We start from the raw sequence: 24,012 nt of genomic DNA on the forward strand, positions 1-24,012 counted from the left end.
ATCAAATTACTTAAAAATATAGAGAAAAATGCATAAATAATATAGGTCATAAGGTCAAGAAATTCTGCTTACTAAAAAGGCCTATAGGCGCCCACAACGCCTAAGGCCTATGGGCCCTAAGGGTAGGGCCCATTTCCCGCTTATATAAGGCCTGTGGGCAATGCCCACCCGCCCATCCATGGGCGATGTCGCAGTCTACTATTTATATTATATATTATATTAGTCTATACGCCTTTAGCAGTCCTCTTAGACTATATAAGATACCACTTATAAGAAGGCCACCTATAAGGGAAATTCATTAGTTTTTAACCCCTTTTCATCTAATTCTATTAAGAGGTATCACTTATAGAGGATCTAAGCGTAGATATATTGAAAAACCAGGCAGAAATGAGGCGGTGTCAATATGTGAACTAGGTATGAACTAGTAAAGGAAGCGGTGAGGGTAATGTTTTGAAAGGGTATTAAAAATCCAGAGCTTACAGTCTCTACGCAAAAGTTTTAACACCCCAGGCCCCACACTGTATGCTTATATAATATTCTGCCGGACTAAATATCCGTCCAAGATTCTCTAGGTAGCACTTATGGCTTACCTATCATGCTAAAAACTACCCTGCTGAATAGAAAACACACTTGGAAACTCTGGAGCGGATTTTTAAGGGGAGCTCCAGATAGTTTGGCGCCTTATAGCATGACTTGGGTAAGGGTTTGGTAGGCGGTAGAGCCGAGCTACGGGCGGTGGGATAGGTGGGTCTCAAGGGGTGTTAACACTTTTGCGTAGTCACTGTAGTTCACTGGGCGTCATATGACAAACAAAGTCACATGACATTCTTAGTCATCCGGTGAACTGAGCTCTCAGGTCATCGATGAACCGAGCTGTCTTCTGAGATAAAGAGGGCGAAATTCCTCTTCTTTATCAGACTGTTCTTAAATTTCAGCTGACCAAGGGACCAACATTTCAAGATACAGGTAGAAACGTCTGGGGGGGAACATTTGGAGAATAACTATAGCTATATATATAACAAGAATATAGTAACCTTCTCCTAGGGTTCATTTGCATTTAATCTTCCTTATTAGTCTACTTCACTCTACATACAAACAAACAAGACTGAGATGGTACGGTATGGGTCAATGGCTTGACTATGCATACATATGAACTACTCACCAAGACCTCTAAAGAGGCAAAAATACAAAGGACGGGATATCTATGAATAACAAGAATGGAAAACATAAAAAAAGACCCCTCTCGGAATCCACACATCAACCTTGATAACAACTGCACAACCTCAACGCTTCACAATACCAATCCCAAGCCCCTCTTCAAGCCGATCAAGCAACGAATTCCGTGATTCAACCGATGAAACCGGGGACGGCGAGCGGTTATGCTTAGTTCTCGACGCAGTCACAGCACCCGGTGGGACATATGCATCAACATCTAATTCCATACCAACAGTCACGTCCGCGTCTTGAGGGAGATATTCAGGTGATAATCCGCTTTTTATGATCTTTGCAGCATTGGCGGCGTGGGCAGCTGCGGAGGCGGATTCGAAGACCGTCTTGGAACCAGAGCCAGAGACAGATTCAGCATTAAGCTCGGGAGGAGGAGCAGCATCACTTCTCTTCCGGAAATTGTATCTTTCTTGTGCAGTCTGAGATCCAGGAGGAGGCGTGGGAGGATCAACTTCCCACTGGGCCCTTTTGTTTGCGGCCTTCTGTCTGCGACGAATGGATTTCTGGCTTGTGCCAACTCGAACATGAACTTGACCGGGTGCTTCTGCTTCGATGCTGGCGACGGGTTGGTTGCTCGTTATGTTGTCGTAGCTCGGTGTTGGAATCCCGTGTGTCTTTATGTATTCCGCTTCGGCGGCAGCCTTTATGGCGAGACTTTCTTCCTCCCTGGCTCTTTTGCGCGCTTTGCGAGACATTTTGATTTCAGTCTTTTGGTCTTCTGTTTTCTGCTGAGGTTGTTGTGTTGGCTTTGTGGCTGGCGGGTTCGGGTTGGTGGGTGCAGCGCTGGCAGTTGCCGTATTTGGGGGATTCTCTGCGGCCGCCTTTGCTCTTGCCTTGGCCTTTTTATTTTTCTTGGCCTTGCGCTTAGCAGTTGGGGGAGTAGGGACGTCACCCGCGCCATCAAAGGCCATGAGATCGCCATTGGGGTTGCCATCTAACTGCTTCGGAAGGAGACTAATCCCGCCGTCCTCGTTGTCGACAGAACCCTCACGGATCCCAATATCCAATTCGAGAATACTACCCTCGCCCTTGTCCACACGCTCGTTCCAAACACGGAGGACTTTGCTCACGTCGTCGTGGTGGGCGAGATAATCAAGGCGGGCGAGGACCTTGGCGAAGAGCTTCGTCTCATCGATATCGGGATCACCAGCGAACTCCGGGATCTCGAGGATATTGAACGGCTCGCTAGAAGCCTTGAGTTTACTATCATCGATAAGGATGGTATTCGTCTGGTCCCAGCGGTGGCCCGCGGGAAGCTTGGCAGCTTCAGCGTCGCGAAGTTTTTGCTTGCGATTCTTGTGTGGTGGTCGGGCGCTTGGTGATGGGGCCGGGGGGTCTTTCAGATGCTCGTTGCCTGGGAATGCGCCTTGGATATTTGTCTCTGCCCACACTTTGTGCAGCTCCTTGTAGACCTGGAGTTTTTTGTTGTATTGACCGGCGGTGAGGCCAAATTTGTCGCGTCCCCAGCGGGCGACGAGGGCGTCGTGCATAGGACCTGGGAATATTTGCTCACAAACTGCGTTTACAGTCGGGGGCTGGGAGCTAGACCAGATCATGACTTTGTAGTTTTTGACTAGCGTGGTTAGGAAATGATCTAGACCGGCGCGTCTGGCGAATTTCGGTGGGAATTTGCGAAGCTTGCGGTAGATGAGGGTGCCGTTGAGATCGAGGATGACGAGGAGTGGTCGTTTTTCAGTCTTCTCTGGCTTCAATGAAGCTTGATTTGTGTATTGCAGTGTTGGAAGTGGGACCTTGACTGGCGGCGTTGGCGATCGTTGTCTTTGAAGATCGGGTGTGAACCGTTGTCCTCCACCACCGGCCATCGTGCTCATGGGTCGGGTGTTTTGGAAGGGTAGTGGGGTATTCATATCGAAGGGGAGGAGAGGAAATGGGGGTGGGAATGGCATCCCGCTATCAAAGCCCGGATACATCCAGGGCATATTCTGCGCCATTTGGAAGAAAGCTTGATCCATGCTCATTGGATCTTGTGGCAAGGTATTGAATGCGCCGAATTGTTGTTGGCCTTGTCCTGAAGGCATTTGTGGTTGGTGCTGTTGCATGGTAGGAGCGTGGCCCTGAGATTGATAGGCCTGTGACGTTTGACTGGCCTGTGGGATCTGATAACCAAAATTCGAGTTCATATTGGGCGTGGGGGTGTACTGCGACGGTGGAGGATTGCCTTGCACAGGATAGTCCCCATACCCCACACTGCGATGTGTATCCCGAGGGGGCGCATTGCGGTCCCAAGAGCCGTGTGAGGGTGCCGGCCGGCTGGCCGCCCGTCCATTCTGTGTTGAAGGAGGTTTCATATTCACCACATAGTAGGCCGAATTGGCATACTGCGGGATCGAATTCGACTGGTGTTCGAGTTCCGCGGCGTTAGACGCACGCTTCGATCTTTTGTTTGCGCGAGACAGCTTGAAGGACGTGGGACGTGACGAGAGTAAAGTAGAGAACCGAAGTCGTGATTTTGGAGCGCCAGAATTTGACACTGCGTGTGCGCGAAGCTATTTAATAACAAGTCAGAATAAATCAACAATTGGCAAACATGCTATCCACGTAGCGGATAGTAGTGGAGGCAATACCTGATTGGTTGCTCTGGGAAGAGGCTGAGAGTGAGGCGACAAGGAATTTATCAGTGGGAAGTGAGGGAAAGCTCGACCACTCAGAGCATTCAGGGACATTTATAAAAACAACAAACGCAAATCAGTTAAGAACGTCCGTCGCAACATCAGATCATCGCGAAAAACATCTAATCAGTTCTTATCGCTCACACCGCCCCGAGCGGCAATATTTTTCTTTTTGCAGTTCTTCTTCCTCCGCGGGGGTTTCCAACTACAGCAACAACAAAATGGCTATAACCGATCTACTCAATCGCCGAGTGCGAGCTCGGCCAGAAGATGAAGAGGTCTTCTCCGAGGCATCAGGTTCCGAGGATGGTTCGCAGGATGGCTCTGATGCCGAATCCAACGGTTCCATGCAATCAGTAAGCTAGCCATACGTTTACTTCAGAATCACAACTAACAAACAATGCAGCCCGCAGATGACTCCGAAGCCGAAGGCACAGGCACTGGCTCCGAGTCCGAAGCCAGCAACTCCGACAACGAAGAAGAGCCCGAATCCGAGCACGACTCCGGCGACGACTTCAAAGCCTCACTAGCCGACATCTCCTTCGGCGCGCTCGCCAAAGCGCAAGCCTCAATGCGCGAGAAGAACCGCAAAGAAAAGCGCACATCTAAAGACGACACATCCTCAACACTAGACGACATCCGTACGAAGCTCCGCGAAGCACGCGAACAAAAGCTCGAAGCGGCCTCGAAAACCAAAACCAAAGAAAAGAAAAGAACCTCCAAGCACGCACCGATGGAGCAATCCTCCAAACGGGCCGTGACACGCAAGCGCATAGCCGTCGAACTCCCTCCCGCTCCTCGATCCCGAGACCCGCGCTTCGACGCGGCGGTCATGGGCCACAGCGGTGTTGGGAAACACCCGCATGGCGGGACTGCGTATGCGTTCCTGGACGAGTACCGGGCGTCTGAGCTGAATGATTTGAAGGAGCAGATGAGGAAGACGAAGAATCTTCAGCAGAAGGAGAAGCTTAAGGGGGAGATTCGACGGGCGCAGGATAAGTTGCGGTCTGCGCAGAATAAGAAGCGGGAGGCGGATGTGCAGGCTGAGCATAAGAAACGGGAGAAGCAGTTGATTCGGGAGGGCAAGAAGGCTAATCCTTACTATCTTAAGAATTCGGAGTTGCAGAAGCAGGTTCTTGAGAGGAAGTATGAGGAGATGGGATCGAGGGAGCGGGCTAAGGCGCTTGAGAGGAGGCGGAAGAAGATGACTTCTAAGGAGAGGAAGGAGATGCCTTGGGAGAGGAGGGGGGCTGAGGGTGGTGGTGGTGGTCAGGATGGGGGTATGCCTAACGGGGGAAAGAGACGGAGGTTGGAGTAGACCTTTTTTGTATTGGGTTATGGCGTTGATCTGTCTGGGAATGAAAAGCACATAGTATTATGCATATGAATATTCAATATCTGTCTACATGTCCACGGGTATGTGTATTTTGTCTGTATGATCTTGAGTGATGTGTCCATTAGGATTACCAGTCTCGGAGCTGACGACCAATATGGTAGCAAGAGCAAAAAGTTGCAAAGAAAAGAAAAGAAGGCATTTGAAAAAGGCCAGTAAGAGGCAGAGAACTCATTACCATGATGCTTTATCTCACAAAAACAAGTCCAAAAGGTATAGTACGAAGCATAGAACCCCCAACGCCCAAAGCAAACTTGATGCAGAAAAGAACCCGAACACAAAATTTTTACAGGGTGCCAAGGTGCCCTGCCAATACTGTCGTAGCATAGATAACATGATATTGATGCAAGCATCATTGGTGTAGTGGGAAGGGTTTCCCGACTCGATCGTCCGGGATGAGTCGGGGGATAGCGGACATTCACATTTGCCCAGGCATGGAATCATTTGGAATTGGACTTGCCAATAAGACCAAATGAGTGCCTGGGACTTATAGCATCAAAGGTCTTTGCATTCCAAGGCAGCAAACTCCTCAGATGTAATGATATATAAGATGATAGCATCGGAGATGATCTGTTGGGTCGGACATTTGCTAGCAAGTAGGTTCAAGCAAATTCCATCATTACTTGAAACCCCCGAAGCAAAGCCAATCCTAGGCCTCCCCAAGAGGCATTGCGTCTGAAACTAAAAGAGCAATGTCGTATCACGAGTGGAACAGATCCCAAGCCCGTGCGCAGAGACCCAGAAATTCATCCTTCTTTCTCCGCTGCGTTTCGGGCGAGTCTCTTCCTGCGCCGAAAGGCCCAGGGAACGAAGCATGTGGACCGGGCATGGCAGCTGGGTTGGACCGGTGTTGAGAGTCCGGGCCATGACCCAGCGGCGGACTTCCGTTGTCGCGTTCATACTCACTCCGAGGGCGCCGGCGTGCTGTAACATCGGATGGAGCGAACATACCAAAGGAGGCAGGAGGGGGACCGTTGGGCGCTTGGGGTTCCGGGGCAAGAGGCGCGGTTTTGGGGCCTGCGTGGAGTATTTGTGGGGATGGCGGGGTGGGAGGTTGGTGTCCTCCATAGTGGACAATACGAGGCAGCAGCTCCTCTCGTCCACCGGACATCTCTTGCACGGCCTCTTCGGCTGAGTGGTATTCGCGCGGTCGGTTGGGAGTTTGGGACATGGTACCTGGCAGACCAGGGGAGGGCATCGGCGCCAAGTTGTTGGATTGGGAGGAGTTGGTGCTCGATGCGTTCAAGTGCATATTCACGTGTCCAGAATCCCGGTCGCGACCCAATGTATCGGAACCGAAGACGTCGGAGAGGGGAGGAAGACGATTGTTTGTTTGGGTCGCCGGCAGCTGATGCATGTGGGAGGTCGAGCCCAAGGTCGGGCTCTGATTGACAACGTGGCGGGTCAATGGCTGTGGCTGGTACCTGCCAGTAAAAGTCTGGTGTAGCGGAGCAGATTGGATGACTCGCTCGTTTGCGAACTGGGAGGCGGATGGAGGGACGATGGATAGGCCGGCCGGAGGTCTGCGCTTTCCGGTCTTGGGCATACCCATCAAATTCGACTCGGAAGGCTTAATACCATCCGGGCCATCATCCTTGGCGGATCTCTGCATGCGCTGTTCAATGATCGACCGTTGCTGATCCCGCACGGAGAGGCTGCGCTGCAGCTGCTCTCGCATGATCGGATCGTGGGTCTGGAAACCAGGCGACAGACACGCCAGGCCTACATGTTGCATCGAGGCTGTCAAAGGTCCCCCTGGAGGACGAACGGACAAACCACTGGAGGATGGTAGACTAGTCGAAAGGTCCAATTTCCGAGGCCGGGGCCGACTCTGCATCCGTGGGGAGGAACCCGGTTCCTTCTTTACAGTAATTTGTGGGCCTCCGGTGCCACCTTGGGATCTGAGGATAATGTCAGTATGTGAAGCTCCGATTCCATGATGAATCTCTCAACTTACGGAGACGCTGGACCTCCCTTCTCGGTCGGGGAACCGTGTACCGCGGATCCATGCTTGGGGCTTTTGGACATTCGGGGCGGAGAGAAATTGGACGGGATATTGTTCGGAGGAGCCAAAGACGGGAGGTTTCTCGGGCTAGGGTTGCGAGTAGGGTGTGGTGATGACAAGGGGGCCGCCGCTGCGGATGCAACTGCGGTGGACATGGCGGAGACGATGATTCGAGTTCCTCCGGGTACGGTATCACGACGCAAGTGATGGTGCAAGTACGAAGTACTTCACTGTGTATTGACTTGATAAATCTCCTTAGGATGCAAGGGCATCTGGAATCGATGCGGGCAAAGTCCGGAAAGCGGATCGAAACGTGGGATCGGCCAGGTCGATATATCCAAGTTGGAGAGCAGAACAATCTCCCAAAGATGGAGAGAAGGGCGGTTAGGCGTCAGGCGGCAGTGTGACAAGAGGAGTCCAGAAGTTACAAGCGAGAGAAATGGACGAAATGTGAAGGAGGGGGGTTCAGTAGTCTGGGCCCTGGAGTTTAAAAAAAAAATCAAAAATCAAAAATCAAAAGGGAAAGATGGAGATGAGATCCAAAGCTATCCAGGGGGTAATACTCTAAGTACTTCGTAACCCGTATGGAGTACGGAGTAGTGTAAGTTAAAATGAAGTACCCAGTACGTTAATCCCAAGAAGCACAAAGAGGGGAAAGAGGCATCAGCGGGCTCCCCAGCTAAGTACCAGATACCCGACTTTCCTGGTGGATCCAAACTGAGACACGATGTGTTTCTGTTCCAGGGGGGTCCACCGTTCATTTTATTATTTTAGTATTTATTATACGGAGTATACGTATATAAACTACATATTTACTTAAGATATAGAGTAATATAGAGTACTATGGAGTACTTTGTACTCCGTACGGAGTATACTTTAATATAAATCTCCGTACTATTAACTTCTCTATTCAATAGTTTCAGAACCTGACACCTACTGATTATATGATTATATCATTTCCAGCCCCATTTCCCTTTTTCCTTCTATAATTCGCCTATTAGGATTGTGGATCCCTTCTCTAACAGTAGTATAACAAGCAAATATTACTAGCACCTGCTGATTATCCAAATTTATCGAATCATATTCCCCCAACACAATCCCGCAGAACTCAGCACACACAAAATGATTAAAAAAAACAAGTCACATCACCTCCATCCACTCCCACAGCGTTATATGTCAAACAAGGCGCAGCGGGCGCTTATATCAAAAGGGGCCACTAGTGTGTGGCGTCCAAACAAGTCACCTGTGCGGGTACAACACCCTAAACACCACTGAAACCGAAACTGAAACTGATCGAGAAAAAAAAATATTTGTTCCAGTTTACTTTATAGTTGATCCAGTTTAGATCCTGCTCACAGGTTGCCCTATTGGGGAAATCCCTACTCCATGCAGAATACTCTGTACTCCCTAGGAATACACTAACACCATCCAACCTGGTCACTGAAATTAGAGGTGCCCACTCGATTGGCCTGTCATGGCCCTGCGTTCGTAAATGCACGGACCATGGGTGCGTGCCCGGGTTCCAGCTCTTGCATATCATCTGTGTAGTTCTTAAATAGGTGATGCCCATGTCTACTTATGTACTTATGTACAAAGTACGGAGTACCCATGAACGCGTCTACCGGGGGGATTGAAGATGACAAATGGCTTATATTTTTCCCAAAGTTCGGGCCCCGGGGCCATTATGGAGCCCTTGGAAATCCTTTGGATACGTACTCCATACAAAGCCTCAGCCCAACATGCCCTTTGTTTCATAAATCCCTTATTACTGGAACCGTTCAAACTTTTCAAATGGGTCAGCACTCTTTTATTAATCTATCTGAGAGACATATCCTTGTTGGTGGACATTGTATATTATCAAACTCGTTACTCCGTACTCCGTACTCCATACCTACATACATATGTAGGTGCTGCAGGTGGGTACAGAGTAGGAATAGATCGTTCATACTCCGACATGAAGAGTATATAATCTTGCATGTGAAGAGGCTCTATACTTGAACCAAATTCTCAGCATTATCATGTGCATATGTACTTTGTAGTGGGGGACTATGGTTAACAGGCATAGACTGTAAGGAGTAGTGATCCCATACAACATAGGTTAGCAACTTTTTGAACACACAACGATACACAACTAATAATTCTATACAAATCTAATATCCACAAGCTTCTAGAAAGGATCATCACCTTCTTTATCTTCACAAAAGACAAGATCTCACCAACACAATTTTATAGATGCCAAAAAGAGTAGGCGGTGAGAACCGACTATCGATAACCCACCTTTTTTTCTTCGCGATAATCTTCGACTTGGAGATCCAGATCGCGCAAATTTGTTAGGCTAGAACCTCGACCTTTCAAACCAAACGACGGTAAAGACATTAACCTACTGTCTTGCAAATCACAATCCAGCCAGCCACCAGCCACCAACTCCAACTCCAACTTCCGCATCCACTCGAACAGCCCTCGACAAAGCGTCGAACTCATTAGATCAAACCTACATACCTCACACACCTCACCAAATCCAACACAATGCCTGAATCTGTCCACTCTCAAGATCTGGACCAGTCCATGGTCGACGCAGAGCAGCCCACCGAGCTTCCCCAGTCCAACGACCCCATCCTCGAGGAGAGACAGATTGTCGTGGTACGTATCTGCTCTGCGGATATCCGATTGAATCCTAGGATTGATAGATCTTCGGATATGCCTAAAGACAACAAAACACCAAGCTAATACCATTATTTTCAACAGCTCCCCGGCGCTACCGAAACCGCCGCTTCATTCCAATTCGAAGGCGAAGGCCACACCATGGGCAATGCGCTGCGTTACGCAATTATGAAGAAGTGAGTATATGCGCTGTGCTTGCGAGATTAGATTCGGTTTTCGTACCGGGTGTTTTCTCACAAGCATTGGAATTCTCGATCTGGTCTGGGGAGAACATGAACATCGTAACTGACTTATTGAATAGCCCTGCCGTTGAGTTCTGCGGTTACACCATTCCCCACCCCTCGGATCCGAAGATGAACGTCCGTATCCAGACTAACGGTATGTTTCTGCTACTTCTCCTACTTTCTTGTCTATTGGCGGAATGTTGTATATGAATCTTTACTGACTGCATGGGTTTAGACACTACTACTGCTCTCGAGGCTCTGGAGAAGGGCTTCAATGATCTGATGGATCTGTGCGATGTCGTAACGGAGAAGTTCACTGCTTCGCGTGACCAGTTCAATGCGGAGAGTGGTAACCGTATGGAGGCATGAGTTGACTTATTTGCATATGTATTATTTAATTGGCGTTTCTGGATAGAGGGAAAAGTACATTTTCTATCTCGGGCATGAGAAGTGCTTGTTTTTGTTTCTTTGGTATATATATTTATAAGAAATACTTGATGAAGATAGAGTTATTCGTGTGATTTGTTCTACGAAACTAATATTGCTAAGGTGGTTGTGCTGTCATAGAATCGGCATCAAGTCTCAGAGCTAGGCTTGTGCAGAAACTAGTCAGAAACGAAATAAGATAATGGAATGGCTTATTCAGACAATATATACACATCATGTCTATCGATGGCGCAGTTCCTTGAACTGCCACCTCGCGGACCAGAAACGAGATGAAGAGGATAGGAAATGAGAGAGAAAGAAGGAGCAGAAAGAGGGTTTTAATTGCGGCCCTCGAGGAAACCAGAGACGAAGTTGCGGGGTAGCCGCGCGCCAGGGTCTTCTTCTGGGCGGAAGTACTTCATAACATGAGAAAGCTGCTTCCAGTAGTTAAGGGTTTCCTGTATTGAAATGATGTCAGTATTTAATCTTGGGATTGCGGGTGACTGCGACAATGGATAATCAAATAGAGACAGAGGAGAAGCAGCATTAGCTTCTCGCAGTTGTCTTCTTGAAAGAATCCGTATGTCGAATAGACATATCATATATCCCCGGACAGAGAGGGTGGACTGGACTAACCTGGAACTCGGCGTGGCTCTGGTACAACAGCACATCCACGACGGACAATTGGCTGACATAGCGGTGCTTCTCGAACTCCTGGCGGATCTTGGTGCGGATGGCGGATACGGGCATGCCCAGGGAGTACATGGTCTGGATCTCCGGGGACTGTATTTGGTGATATCACGTTAGCTGAGTCCGTTGCGGGGTCAAATTGTAGCTTTTATGAGCCATAGAAGAGCGATAGCTAGTCAATCCACTCCTGCGATATCCACCAGGAACAGAGGAAAAGAGCATATCAAGGGAGAAGGTGTATTCGGCCTGGGATCTCGGGGTAAACTGACCGCGCGGAGCCATTCACGGTACGACTTCAGGACTCGGTATTTCGCATCGCCCCAGTTGACAGCTAGAAAACGAATATGTATATTAGCACCTTTTCGCAGGTGGGATAGACTCCATTGACGATCCCGCCGGGTGGACGGCGGAACGCATCGGGCGTGGAAGGGACGTACAGGAGCGCGTGCGCTGGGCCAGGTAGGTAGGGTTGATAGTCATTTTGGAGGAGAGTTGAGTGCCCACTCAATCCAGTGCGGTTCAATCACTGGGTGCAGGAAGTCGGGGGGAGAATTGAACGTGGGTTCCTGAGCTATGAGGGTGGAGGTTTCGATCTGAGGTTGGTGGTGGAATGGGCCTCTCTCACCGCCTGCCTTTTCAAAAAAAATCTTTGCGAATTTGGGGATCATCGGACCGTCTTGCGCGACGTTTCTCTGCTCTTGTTTTTTTCCCGTCGAATATTTTTCGATATCTCTGATAATATTACAGGGTTATTCGGTTCTTTTTGGGTTGTTGAAGTAATATCAACTCATTTCTCGTCACACTATCAATCTTTGCATTCCACTCTCAGTCCACCTCACATCAACTCAATCAACCGTTCAATTCCTCGAGCGCTGCGAAATGGCTCCTAACGTTGGAGGTGCAAAGGGAGGCGCCAAGGGAGGTGCTAAGGGTGGCAAGTCTTCCAGCCTGTCCTCTGCCTCGCGCGTCAGCAAATCGGCCAAGAAAGATGGTCCCAAGCGTCCCCCGCCTAAGGAAATGAAGACCAAGCCCCGGACTGCCAACGAAAACTTGAAGAAAAAGAAGAAGAGGGTATACACCGAGAAGGAGCTGGATCTGCCCGAGTTGAACCAAATCACACCTGTTGGAGTGATCAAGCCCAAGGGCAAGAAGAAGGGCAAGACTTTTGTCGATGATGCGGTATGTTTTGCCTCTCATGCTCTGTTATATTGATTACACTATATGATTGTCTGGTACTAATACTATCACCTACAGGAGGGTATGATGACAATTCTCGCCATGGTGAACGCCGAGAAGGAGGGTCAAATCGAGTCCAAGATGATGAAGGCACGTCAATTAGAAGAGATCCGCGAGGCAAAGAGAGCTGAGGCCGAGGCCCGCATGAAGGAGAGGAAGAACAAGTTCGACGACGTCAAGGATTCCATCCGTCAAAAGAAGAAGGGCAAGGGTGGTGACAAGGCCTCGGAGCCTACGAGTATCAAGGATAGTATCTCGAAGCCCGGGCGATCAAAGAAGAAGGCCGTTGCATTTGCTTGAACAAAAGTCTGAAGATTTGTGTCTATACTTTGATTATGTATTTAGATGTCGGGGTTCGGCGTTTTCACCGGTTTATCAATCTATGTCTATCGGAACAGAAACATCATTTGTGCAAAAAAGAAATCCCAAAAAAAACCGAAAATGGTTCGCCCGTTGTAAACCGCGAATGCCCTGTCGCTTTCGAGTTGGTGATTGTAGCAGTTGGTTGGGAATGCGAAATGTTTGATGGGCAGCCAATTACAGGCCCAAAGGTAGTGCGAGTTTGCGTCGCATCGCGACGTATTCAGGCTTAGGTGCCAGATCGGGCTTTTTGTTGGCGCCAGTGTGGCTGGCAATATTTCCAGGGAGTCTTTCGGGGTGTTCGACAACACCAGGGATACTAGTGTCGATTTCCCGTGCCATTGTGTTGAAGAAGTTTGCCACCTGAAGGAACGGGGTTAGTACAAAGTTGATTTTCGATGCCAATGGCTAGTTGGGAATTACATACCGGCTTGACAAACCACCTGTCCCCTCCGAGCTCGAACCAGCCTAGATGACCTCCCCACGATGTAGTCAACATGACTCCGTATGGTGTTTGGGTCATTTCCTGGTAGGGCAGAGCCTCTCGGCAAGCAATCTAGTAAAGTCAGCCATGTGTTCATATTTGACATGAAAAACTTTCATAACTTACAGGATCATCCTCTGCTTGAATGCTAAGGAAAGGAATTCTGATAGCGAGCATGGAATCGGTGGAAGTGGCATCACGGTAATACGCTCCCTCGGTGGGGTAGCCCCAAGTCGGGCATTGCAAAGCTCTGTTGCATGTTAGAATCATATTCGTTTTGAGATGCAGAACGAATTTTCTTACCGATCGAACTCATGGAGGTAGGTAATGTTTCTAATGGTATCAACATCGATGCGAGGGTTTGTGGAGACTTGATCAACATGTCTATTTTCCATGTGGTTAGTTAACTTTTCACATTAGCCGAATAGATAGGTACTCACGCTTCAAAGAGCTTCTTCATACTGTTTCCCATGGTTCTACTGTATACCTCCTTGCCAAGCCAGGTGCTTTGCAGTACCATAGAACCAATATCCAGGTTCCATGGGCTCGCACAAATCACGGCTGCCTTCAATTGACAGGCGTCACCTTCCTCTCCCAGATACTACATGGTATGTCAGCGAAATGTGTAGGAAGTCAGCTTTACAGGGGGGCATACATTAGTGAGGATGTTAGCACCGAGTGAGAAGCCAATTCCAAAAAGAGGACGATTGGGGAACTGCTTCCTGAGCCACTTCACAGACTGGCGAACATCCCAGGTAGCTCGGGCGTTGTAGAGAACACTGGTACTGATGTTGGTCTCTGCACATCCTCTCGAGTTAACAACACATGCTTCCCAGGCACCATCTTTGACGAGAGGTGCTAGGACTTCCCGCAGATATATTTCATGGGAGCCACCACTCAGACCATGAAGAAGCACAAGCATGGGCTTGGTGTCGTCTGAGGGCAACGCAGCAAATTCGTCCTGGCTGAAAAGCGATGTTCGTGGCGGCAAGCCACACTTTTGTGTATACTTTCTCGCTTGATCAGTAAGTTCCGGGTCTTGAGGAATCTCGTATGGCGCGACCACGAAATCCATGGCATAGTGGCCGGAGAACGCGGCGCTGTCTGACTCGAAAATTTTACGTTTGTAGTGAATAGGAACAGTGTCATATTTCACAGTGGTCCAGCAAGTCTGCAAGTGCCCATTGAACAAGAAAGGGTTTAGGTTGCATGCTTCTGGTGTTGCAGACCGACAGACATCCACAAACGTGGTTTGTTCTTTAGCGCCTGAGGCACCAGAAACTTTGGTCAATGTCAACTTATTGTCCTTGGCGTGATAGAAAGCTATGCGGCCCTTGGGACGAAGCCATGAAATCAAACCCATGGCGATCAGCCCAGATAAGAGGACTGATAGGGGGATTGAATTCAGAAGTGTTGAAATGAGATCGAGCATGAGGGGTTTCTAAACACCAAAGAATGCTGAAATTGAGCAGATGCACAAATGGATATCCGAATGAAGGTCGTTCAACTCTAATATGCTCTTGAGAAAGAAAAAACAAACAAACAAACTGGCTTGAAAAGCAGAAATGCAAAAACGCAAAATACTGGATCCCAGGATCCAGGATAACAATCTTTGATACCAGACAGACCTCGGCAAAAAAAAGTTATGCTTGAATTTTCCATGGTTCAAGGTGAATAAGCCAATTTTATGCCACTGCACGTGATGCATACATCTATGCATATTCTATCAGGTGATCTGAGCTTTAATGTTGGCTTAGTCATGATTGTGAGGGGCTCGGGCCCCACTTGGGCAGAGCGGGCACACCTGATAATATGCGGGCTTTTTTGTCATACGCCAGTGGTCACTTGACGATGTCATAGCGCATACAGGGCCTGAGCCCAGACTTGATGCAGGAAAGCACACCTTATCTGGTGAAGTTGGGGAAAATCGAGGGCATTCCGCCGAATATGAAGTGATGATGAAATGATGCTCGATGCGGGAATCCGCTTTCCGCATGCGGAAGCCCTAAATTTCCTTCCGGCGCGAAGCACAGGGAGAAATCCCTATGTCTTCCGACAATAGCAATGTCCTTCTTATAATCAACCTAGATAAATGTAGGGTTGAAATGTTGAAATATCCGGTGTTCTGCATATGGATCATCAGACAAAGAACGGGCTGAGCCACCAATGATCAGTTCCTCCTCTTCTTTATATGTAATGCTGATAACATCAACACCCATATTTTGTGACCCAGTCCCATGGTCCGCTTCCGGGAACCTTTATCTTCCAGCAGACTATTTCAAGGTCAAAGGATCCATACTTTCTCTCTTTTTCCTTTGAAGGGGATGCAACACTGTTCGTCACACGATGCGTTTGATTTCTACTACAACATGATAGTCACAGTTGAAACGCCACCATCCATACTGTGAATTCACAAATCTCTCATGAGGCCTGGTCATCAAACATCTTGCAACGACCTTGGAACCAAGCACCCATGACTTTAATAAGAAAGTCCTCGTCCGACATGTCCGATCGTCTACACCGTGCCACGAATAAGTTCAAGACTATGATCAAAATGAGAGCCTGGTCGCCGAAACGAGCGAAGAAGCAACAGGAGGATGGCCATGGCCGTTGCTACCTAATGGAATTACCCACCGAGCTGTTGTTGGAGATCATATCCCATCTGACAGTGCTGCCGGAGGCTGCTCTTGCACTGACCAACAAGCGCATGTTCGCTATCTCCGGAGACATCCTGCTCTCTAAATCCCTCCGATTCAGTCGCGACTTTGCGCCGCTTTTCCACCATTACCGCAACGGACACAACTTTGTCACACCCCGGTGGTTATTCCTCAACTTGTTGGAAAACTCCCGCTGGAAACTATGCTCCAAGTGTTTGAAACTCCACCCTCGAGCTGCATTCTCATCTCGAGAGCTGAGGCGGAAGCCAGAGACTCGAACATGCAATGTTGGAGAGTTAGCAGGGGTTGTCGACCTGTGCCCATGCAAGAAATTAACCTTCCGCGACAAACTCGATCTCGCAGATCATGTTCGAGTGCGGCAGGCGGCACTGCAGCCCTTGAAATTAAATTTCGGGGCCGCCGTTGACGACAGCTACTGCTGGCATACATGCACCGAGCAGTATGGCCCAACCGAACTGAAGACATCTTTGTTCCCAGAAATCAATGCCGACAACCAGCTGACTCTTCGCACGGAATATGAACTCACCACTGAGTCGGGTCAAGTTGGCAAGGAAGATTATATGACACCCCGTTTCGGGTGTGCACATCGATCAGTCGACCTGTGGCTTTCGAGCGTTCATCAAACCACTATATGTCGCCTTTTTGACTCTTTCTGCTCATCCTGCAAGCGGATATCAGTCTGCAGCGCGTGTGACACGACGTTGACATGTCCACGAAAATCACCATTCCATTCTGAAAAATCGGGCAGAGCGACATATTCATTCTGGACGCAAAGAAGCCTTGGAGGAACAGGAGCAACTCCTGATATGGCTTGGGGAGCACAAAGAATCCATCCAGCCGAACCTTTAGTCAGTGTTGAAAACTGCAACGAGTTGTGTCCGTGGACAGTGCGTGAACATCCAGCGCTCTCATTCGCGCCGAGTATAGAACAGGAAATCATCGATTCTGGAATAGGTAATTCACCCATCAACCAACTGTACACATACATCAACATGGTTTAACGGATATATCCAGCTGCAAGAGAGGCCTTGGGAGCTTTGGCACAACCATAAAGAGTTGGTGGACCAGTTGGGGTTCATTTCTTCTCTCGTTTACGACTTTTGTCAGAATATATTGTATAGTGAGCGTCGTTTCAGCGTGTTAGGTGTCTTTTGTTAGCATTAGGTATTTAGCCATATCATCAAATAATTCAATCATTCAGAAAAGAAGTGATGGCCGTCTCCTTAACAGCTCTTCTTTCGACATCTTTTGTAAAGTTCTTTGTTGGAGTCTTTAGATACATATTTTTTTTCTTTGTCTTATTCAAGTGCCTCATTGACCGAGAAGACAACACAAAACAAATTAGGAATTGTCAAAGACGGCTTTTCCATAATTGTTCGGAGGTACGAGTCTACATGTAACTATAAGTGCCAGAATTTCCCTTGTGGGTGGGGCCTTCCTATTTGAGCTGCGGCCGCTTTTATGTGGTGCCCGGGCTTAGGCTCAGATCAGTGATCATGTTCGGTTCGGTCACGTGCGGAACGACTGATGCCCAGTGAGTGCTTGACAGCCTGGTATTGTGGAATCCTTCTGACGGGAGACAGCCTAGAGGCGGCCTAAGGGGCGGGTAGCCAATTCTTAGCCTACAACTATAGATTTCCAAGGTTATTATCGGCGGCGCCAAGAAGTCTGGGCGATGAACAAACCGCAACTCAAATTGTAACAAGCATGCCAGAGTCAGGGCCCAGCCAATCCCGTGCCGAGAAAGGACCTGGCCTCCCATCCCCTTTCCACGCTATGGCCAATACAAACTATGCAAAGAGGCTTACAGGTGCAAACAGACCCAGAAGGAGAGAGAAGGGCCAACCAAAGGCCGAGAAAGGACCCGACCTCGTATCACCCCTTTACACAGCATGGCTAATACAAACTATGCAAAGAGGCTTGCATGTGCAAACAGACCCAGAAGGGGAGAGAAGTGCCTATCCCATGGCGAGAAAGGACCCGAGAAAGGACCCGAGCACACCTTACGTTACACCACCAAACCATGCAAACCACACAAATCTCAGCCATGATAAACATCACTGGCCAGATCCAATCATCAGCCTATAAAGGCAGCAGCTTTTTGTTCTCTAGTTTGCATTTGTCGGAGTTAGGAGATTGTAGCAGCGAGTGCAAACATGATCCCTGGAAGTTTAGGGGTGGATACCGCAGACGAAGCATTGCCATACTTAAGAACGCTAATCATTGGCGATATATATACGGAGTAGACGGTTTTTTGTTTTCAATTAGAACTGCCTAATTGCAGTCCCCCACATCAGTTGGATATTCGGAGCTAGTGCTAGCCATATACACTTAGAGACATAATATGGCCGAAGTAAGAGATCCATCTCGGAAGTCGTCACCCACTTCGAGTAGCCCGGTACCTATCGCCGGGTCTGAAGAGTCGAAAGACGTATCGATACGCAATACTATGGATGAGGATGAGAAGAAAGCGGCTCCTCTAACAGGGCCTCCTAGTGTGGAGTATCCGGGAGCTATAATGGGCAGTGTTCTCACCATCGCCTTGCTGCTGGCCATGTTTCTGGTCGCTTTGGACATGGTAAGGACTATGTTTTTTTTAGGGAGCTGTGCAAGGAGGTAGCTAATCAAGTCTCCCCAGAGCATCATCACCACCGCTATTCCCACTATCACGGCTCGCTTCCATAGCGAAGGTCAGATGGGATGGTATGGATCCGCCTTCTTCCTTTGTTTGGCCAGCTTCCAGTCCTTTTGGGGGAAAGCATACAAGTACTTCCCCATCAAGATTGCCTTTTTAACCGCCATCGCTGTGTTTGAGCTGGGAAGCTTGGTTGCCGCCCTCTCGCCCAACAGCCCGGCCTTGATCATCGGCCGTGCCATTCAAGGCGTCGGTGGCGCGGGTGTTACCGGTGGCTGCTACACAGTTCTAGCGTTCATCACGCGTCCGAAATACCTACACGCGGTTTTCGGTCTCACCAGTGGCGTCTTTAGCTTGTCTTCTGTGCTGGGCCCCATCCTGAGTGGTGTATTCACCCAGTACGCGACATGGCGATGGTGCTTCTGGGTTAACTTACCCATTGGAGGTTTCGCAGTGATCATTTTGGTGTTGTTCTTGAAGATGCCTCCTCATTCTCGTGTTGCGCATGCTAAATTGAAGGAGCTCCCCTTCCTCTTCGATATCCCGGGCATCACTCTCACGGTGTGTGCGTTGGTATGTCTGGTCTTGGTACTGGAGAACGGCGGTGTCACCAAACCTTGGAACAGCAGTTACTGTATTGGACTTCTCATTGGATTTATCCTTATCGTTATTTTTCTCATCGCCCTAGAATGGAGGCAAGGTGAAGGGGCCATGATTGTTCCTCGGATCATCAAGCGCCGAACCGTTCTCGTCCTTGCGCTGTTCAACTTGACAGCACAGGGCTCTGGATTCGCCCGTATTTATAACCTTCCCATTTACTTCCAGGCAGCACAAGGCCAGTCACCATCAGAGTCGGGGATTCGAACACTACCTACAGTGCTGACAACCTGTAAGTAGCCTTCCCCGTTCCCCCTATCGCCCCGTCTGTCGTGATTCCTTGGAACTAACACACCTAAAACAGCCATATTCAGTTTCGCTGGGTCCCTTGCTATCGGCAAGGTGGGCTACTACCAGCCCTTCCTCATGCTGGGTTCCATGTTTGTGACGATAGGATCCGCTATGATATACACCCTGGAGCCGAACTCTGGGGCAGGCAAATACATTGGTTATCAGGTGCTGGCCTCGATTGGGTCGGGGCTCATCATCCAGCTCAACGTCATTGTGGCTCAGGCAATCTCCAAGCGGGTGGACATGTCTGTCACCGTGGGCACCGTTTTATGTGAGTCGTGCTGCGCACCGTCCTCTTTTGCTTTCTCTGGCCACACTGACTGACGGAAACCCTGACTCTCACAGTCTTCCAATTCATTGGCGGTACTATCGGTGTTTCAGCTTCCACGAATATAATGAACAACGTCCTTATTTCCTCGCTGCCGATAGATAGCCCGATATCTGCTTCTGATGTGCTTACCGCTGGTTCAACCAATCTGGCCAAGATATTCCCGGATGTCGCGGATCTCAACATTGTTGTTAACGCTTACATGAAAGGATTAAAGGCCGCTTGGATCTGGAGTATTGCCCTAGCCGGTGTTTCCTTCTTGGTTTCCCTCGCCGCAGAGCGCAAGAGTGTACGGTTGGACCATGTTAAAAAGAGAGCCGAGAAGAAAGCTGCGGCTGAGGCGGCGACTCCTTGAACCTGCGTGCGCGAAACCGTGTTGAATTTGGAGGGCTAGTTACTAGCAGACCCCTCTAATGGTATATTGAGAAACTTCAGGATAGCAGCAAGCGTGTTGGGAGTGCCCAATAGAGCCAAATCACCGCGGCTCTCGCAGGAATCATTGCTGCCACAAACAAGAGTCATCAAGATGGCAAATAAGGTGTCCAGAGCATACATAGCGCAGACTAGATTGAACCTCAGTGATTACCCAGTTCAAAGCCATAACGTATAATTAGCTACGGAATAGTTCATTTCCATAGATTCAGACAAAATTCAGACACGTAGTGAGGACTATGTTCCCCACTACAAGATGTACCTGAATCGAGAAGAGTTGTGTAATCGCAACATCCCTTATCAGCTGACCGCCCTGGGGTTTCTCCGGACCGACACGATCCACGCTCACCATCCCACGCGTTTGACCTGATCCTCGATTTATACGAGTATTGTCTGTTTCTCGGGGCGATGAGCTACCCACCACCTGGTCCCGGCCAATACCCGCATTATCTACCGCCGCCGCAGTATCAACACGGGCAAATTCCCCCGCAGATACTGTACAATAATGCCGGTCCTCCGCCCCCATATGATGCCTATGGCAAGCCAGCAATCTATCCTTCTGCTATGACACCATATCATTCATACCCATCGACATATACTCCACAGCCACAGCCGCAACAGCAGCAAACGCGTCCTCCGCCGCAAACTCCCCCGCAACAGCCGCTCCATTTACCACCCCAAACTCTCCAACCACGGCCACAGCCAGGACCACAGCCAGGGCCACAACTAGGACCACAACTAGGACCACAGCCAGGGCCACAACTAGGACCACAGCCAGGACCACAGCTTCTCCCTCAATTACAATCCCCACCTCCGCCTCAGCCACCTCCTCCCCCGCCTCCGCCTCTGCCTCAAATCCAACAAGAAGAGCTGCAGCATCAATTTGTCAATCCAGCTCAACTGTTTGTACAACAACCTCTGCCTACTGCTCCGCGATCCCGATACACCCAACTTTCTCCTCAGTATGGCGAACCACCTTTTGTCCCGAGTGGCAGTCCGTCCAAAATACCACCCGCTGCTTTGCCAGCTCCGCCACCAGTCATGCCTGTTCATGTTGCTCCTGTCCCATCTCCTATCACTCCTAAACCAAACACCCAAAACAAGCAAGCACAGCCCAATATCCATACACCGCAACCACGCCCTATCTTTAAAGCCGAACCCACGCCTGCCAAGATTTCTCCCAAAGTAGAGCCTCAAAAAAAGCCTTCTACGCTTATTGCAACTACACCCCTTGCGACGCCGAAACGACCCCAGCCTGCTCCATCGCCAGTGCCACATGCCACTCCGAAAGTCATGATCCCAGCTCCTTCCCCTGTTGTTCAAGCAAAAATTCAAACCCAGACTCCGAAGAAGCACCCTCAACCACAGCATATTGAAAAGAAGAGACAGCCGAGTCAGTCCAATGTCGAAAAGCATGGGAAGCCCACACCCTCCAAGTCTACGAAGCCTCCAGTCGACTATCAGGTCCTGCTTTTGTCCCTGGCTGATGAGTATCTAAATGCTGCTCATGCTCGTGGAACAACGACCTCATTGACTGCTAATGAGATGGACGTCGAGGAATATTACAAGCTAGTTGCTACTGGATTGGGGTGTTTGGAGGCTGTCCTGAAGGTTGGTGAAATGCTCTATTGGAGAAATTCTGCGCCCATGCTAAGCAAGTGATATGATAGAACTGGCGATTGCAACCTCGCAAAGAAGCTCTTGTTAGACTTCGCTATGCGCGTACATTGTTCGAGGAAACAGACAATGATATCGAAGCGGAAACGGCATTGAGTAAAGGGGTATGTATTTGTTTCCCTCCTCTGTTCCAGAAATAGCTACTAACTTGACACAGATCGATCTTTGTGAACGAGTTAGTCAACCAAAACCTAATAGTCAATTTGTTTCCTCTAACTGTTATAGAACCGTATGCTTGACTTGAAATACAGCATGCAGCACCTCTTGGCACGAATGCTCCACAAGAGTAACCCTAAAGCTTCATTGAAAGCGGTCGATGGAATGATTCAGGATGTGGAAGCGTATGTGCCATTCCACTCTCCTCGACCATAGGATGCTAATAGCTATAGGTACCGTCATGCCGCATGGGAGTACGCATTTCGTTTCCTTCGAGTATCACTTTCGTTGTCATCTCCATCACACCAAGACTCTGTGCAAGCGTTACAGCATCTTCACAAAATCACAGCTATGGCTAGTCGTAACGGGGACAAGGCTGTCTCGGCGATGGCGGCTGTCATTGAATCACTTGCACACTTGCAACAAGCCACAAATTCCGATTCTATCGAGCAGGCGCAGCGTGCTGTGGCCGCCGCGCGAAGCCATCAGCTGAATGACGAACTTCGCCACATACCTCAACTTACAACCTTGATTCAAATGGTCGATATCTGCTGTAGTCTTCTAGAGTACGATGTCAACCAGTCTGGGCAGAAGTTGAAGGTCATGCAGGCTTTAATGGACGAAACACTGAGCGACAGCAACTGGCGTCCCGATGGGTCATTTTCAGTCCCTCTCAACGGTAAATCCGCCGGGCCGTCGTCCATCGACACAGGTGACATCTTGCAGGTTCATAATGGGACATTGCTATTAAGCTTCAACTGGCTTCCTCAGCACGATCTTTATGCGCTTTGCTATTTCCTAAGCTCAATCACACTCAGTGCCAAGAACTCATATGATGGCAGGAAAGCAGAGAAATATCTTGAGGAAGGGCTTCGAATGGTCCAAGGCAATTTCAAGGCCCCCCAAGAAATTTCAGAATCCATGGTCAATGCCAACCGTCGAGTTCAGTGGCGTCAGTCCCTTTACTGCAACCTTCTCATTCAACGAGTCTTCCTGGCCTGCGCTCGAACCGATTGGGATCTTGCCAGCCAAACTCTCAACGACCTTCGACAAGTCTTCGAAGAGCTTGGTTCCAACCTTCCAGACACCATCGAATGTCTGATGGAATATGCCGCCGGCACCATCGCACAGGCAACTGGCGATCTCAATACCGCGCTGAACATATTCCAATCTCCAATTCTATCACTAGACCCCGCTACCAGCAAGACGGGACGCAATGACCCCTGTCGTGACACGCGCATCCTCGCCGGTCTCAACACAGTTCTCATTCTCCGTGATCCAAGTCACCCATCGCATTCCTTGCTCAGCGCCGTCCTAGCAACGCTGGAACCCTTCTGCCAAAGTAGTCCAAACAAGTACATACAAGCTGCCTACTACCTAGTCTGCGCAACCGTTCACTCCGAGTCAACCATCCAAACAAAACAGTACCTCCAGCAAGCTCTGCAGTCCGCCACCGCAATTAGCAACAGCCAAATCACCTGCATGACCCTAACATTCATGAGCTGGAAGTATTTCCGCGGCGTGGTCGGCGAGCAAGCCGAAAAAAGCGCTCGGGCCGGCCGTGCAATGGCTAAACGAGCTAATGACCGTATGTGGGCGAGCGTCACTGACGACATGCTGGCTGAGACTCTGGAGCGACAGGGCAAGGGCGAGGAAGCGCAGAGCGTCCGCGAGGAAGGCCAACGCTTGGTATCGGGTCTTCCGCCCCGTCTGAGACGTTCGGCCTGATTGGCTGTTGTCTATTGCTATAAGCATGATATACCTTTTTGTTTTTTATCTTCTTTCCCTTTGGCGTTTGTTTCAGAACTGTTCCTAGGGAGGC

General features: G+C 49.3%; 9 protein-coding genes across 9 annotated transcripts; 5 read left to right on the forward strand and 4 right to left on the reverse strand.

Moving 5' to 3' along the window:
- Nucleotides 1-1,283: 1,283 nt before the first annotated feature.
- On the reverse strand, nucleotides 1,284-3,536 carry PEX2_026090 (NIF domain protein; the record flags this gene model as incomplete). Its single annotated transcript, XM_016739884.1, has 1 exon — nucleotides 1,284-3,536. One exon carries the CDS (start codon nucleotides 3,534-3,536, stop codon nucleotides 1,284-1,286), a length of 2,253 nt encoding a protein of 750 aa, XP_016596578.1.
- A 542-nt stretch (nucleotides 3,537-4,078) lies between these two features.
- On the forward strand, nucleotides 4,079-5,175 carry rrp36 (putative pre-rRNA processing protein; the record flags this gene model as incomplete). Its single annotated transcript, XM_016739885.1, has 2 exons — nucleotides 4,079-4,213; nucleotides 4,264-5,175. The coding sequence occupies 2 exons, from the start codon at nucleotides 4,079-4,081 to the stop codon at nucleotides 5,173-5,175; spliced, it is 1,047 nt and encodes a 348-aa protein (XP_016596579.1).
- Nucleotides 5,176-5,950: 775 nt separating this feature from the next.
- On the reverse strand, nucleotides 5,951-7,410 carry PEX2_026110 (uncharacterized protein; the record flags this gene model as incomplete). The annotated part of the gene is made up of 2 exons (XM_016739886.1): nucleotides 5,951-7,151; nucleotides 7,208-7,410. 2 exons carry the CDS (start codon nucleotides 7,408-7,410, stop codon nucleotides 5,951-5,953), a joined length of 1,404 nt encoding a protein of 467 aa, XP_016596580.1.
- A 2,371-nt stretch (nucleotides 7,411-9,781) lies between these two features.
- PEX2_026120 (DNA-directed RNA polymerase core subunit RPC19) lies at nucleotides 9,782-10,509 on the forward strand (the record flags this gene model as incomplete). Its single annotated transcript, XM_016739887.1, has 4 exons — nucleotides 9,782-9,895; nucleotides 10,001-10,092; nucleotides 10,218-10,294; nucleotides 10,376-10,509. The coding sequence occupies 4 exons, from the start codon at nucleotides 9,782-9,784 to the stop codon at nucleotides 10,507-10,509; spliced, it is 417 nt and encodes a 138-aa protein (XP_016596581.1).
- A 395-nt stretch (nucleotides 10,510-10,904) lies between these two features.
- On the reverse strand, nucleotides 10,905-11,736 carry PEX2_026130 (NADH dehydrogenase [ubiquinone] 1 alpha subcomplex subunit 6; the record flags this gene model as incomplete). Its single annotated transcript, XM_016739888.1, has 4 exons — nucleotides 10,905-11,024; nucleotides 11,203-11,349; nucleotides 11,526-11,587; nucleotides 11,694-11,736. The coding sequence occupies 4 exons, from the start codon at nucleotides 11,734-11,736 to the stop codon at nucleotides 10,905-10,907; spliced, it is 372 nt and encodes a 123-aa protein (XP_016596582.1).
- A 399-nt stretch (nucleotides 11,737-12,135) lies between these two features.
- Nucleotides 12,136-12,792, forward strand: loc1 (the record flags this gene model as incomplete). Its single annotated transcript, XM_016739889.1, has 2 exons — nucleotides 12,136-12,435; nucleotides 12,511-12,792. The coding sequence occupies 2 exons, from the start codon at nucleotides 12,136-12,138 to the stop codon at nucleotides 12,790-12,792; spliced, it is 582 nt and encodes a 193-aa protein (XP_016596583.1).
- Nucleotides 12,793-13,029: 237 nt separating this feature from the next.
- Nucleotides 13,030-14,699, reverse strand: PEX2_026150 (putative hydrolase, alpha/beta fold family; the record flags this gene model as incomplete). The annotated part of the gene is made up of 6 exons (XM_016739890.1): nucleotides 13,030-13,215; nucleotides 13,280-13,408; nucleotides 13,463-13,586; nucleotides 13,640-13,720; nucleotides 13,777-13,937; nucleotides 13,992-14,699. The coding sequence occupies 6 exons, from the start codon at nucleotides 14,697-14,699 to the stop codon at nucleotides 13,030-13,032; spliced, it is 1,389 nt and encodes a 462-aa protein (XP_016596584.1).
- A 1,140-nt stretch (nucleotides 14,700-15,839) lies between these two features.
- On the forward strand, nucleotides 15,840-16,719 carry PEX2_026160 (uncharacterized protein; the record flags this gene model as incomplete). Its single annotated transcript, XM_016739891.1, has 2 exons — nucleotides 15,840-16,591; nucleotides 16,683-16,719. The coding sequence occupies 2 exons, from the start codon at nucleotides 15,840-15,842 to the stop codon at nucleotides 16,717-16,719; spliced, it is 789 nt and encodes a 262-aa protein (XP_016596585.1).
- A 1,639-nt stretch (nucleotides 16,720-18,358) lies between these two features.
- Nucleotides 18,359-23,918, forward strand: PEX2_026170 (uncharacterized protein; the record flags this gene model as incomplete). The annotated part of the gene is made up of 9 exons (XM_016739892.1): nucleotides 18,359-18,592; nucleotides 18,653-19,538; nucleotides 19,611-19,868; nucleotides 19,943-20,212; nucleotides 20,662-21,968; nucleotides 22,028-22,138; nucleotides 22,192-22,209; nucleotides 22,260-22,375; nucleotides 22,424-23,918. 9 exons carry the CDS (start codon nucleotides 18,359-18,361, stop codon nucleotides 23,916-23,918), a joined length of 4,695 nt encoding a protein of 1,564 aa, XP_016596586.1.
- Nucleotides 23,919-24,012: the final 94 nt, after the last annotated feature.

The sequence above is a fragment of the Penicillium expansum genome (genome assembly GCF_000769745.1).
Source record: "Penicillium expansum strain MD-8 chromosome Unknown contig69, whole genome shotgun sequence".
Lineage (NCBI taxonomy): Eukaryota > Fungi > Ascomycota > Eurotiomycetes > Eurotiales > Aspergillaceae > Penicillium > Penicillium expansum.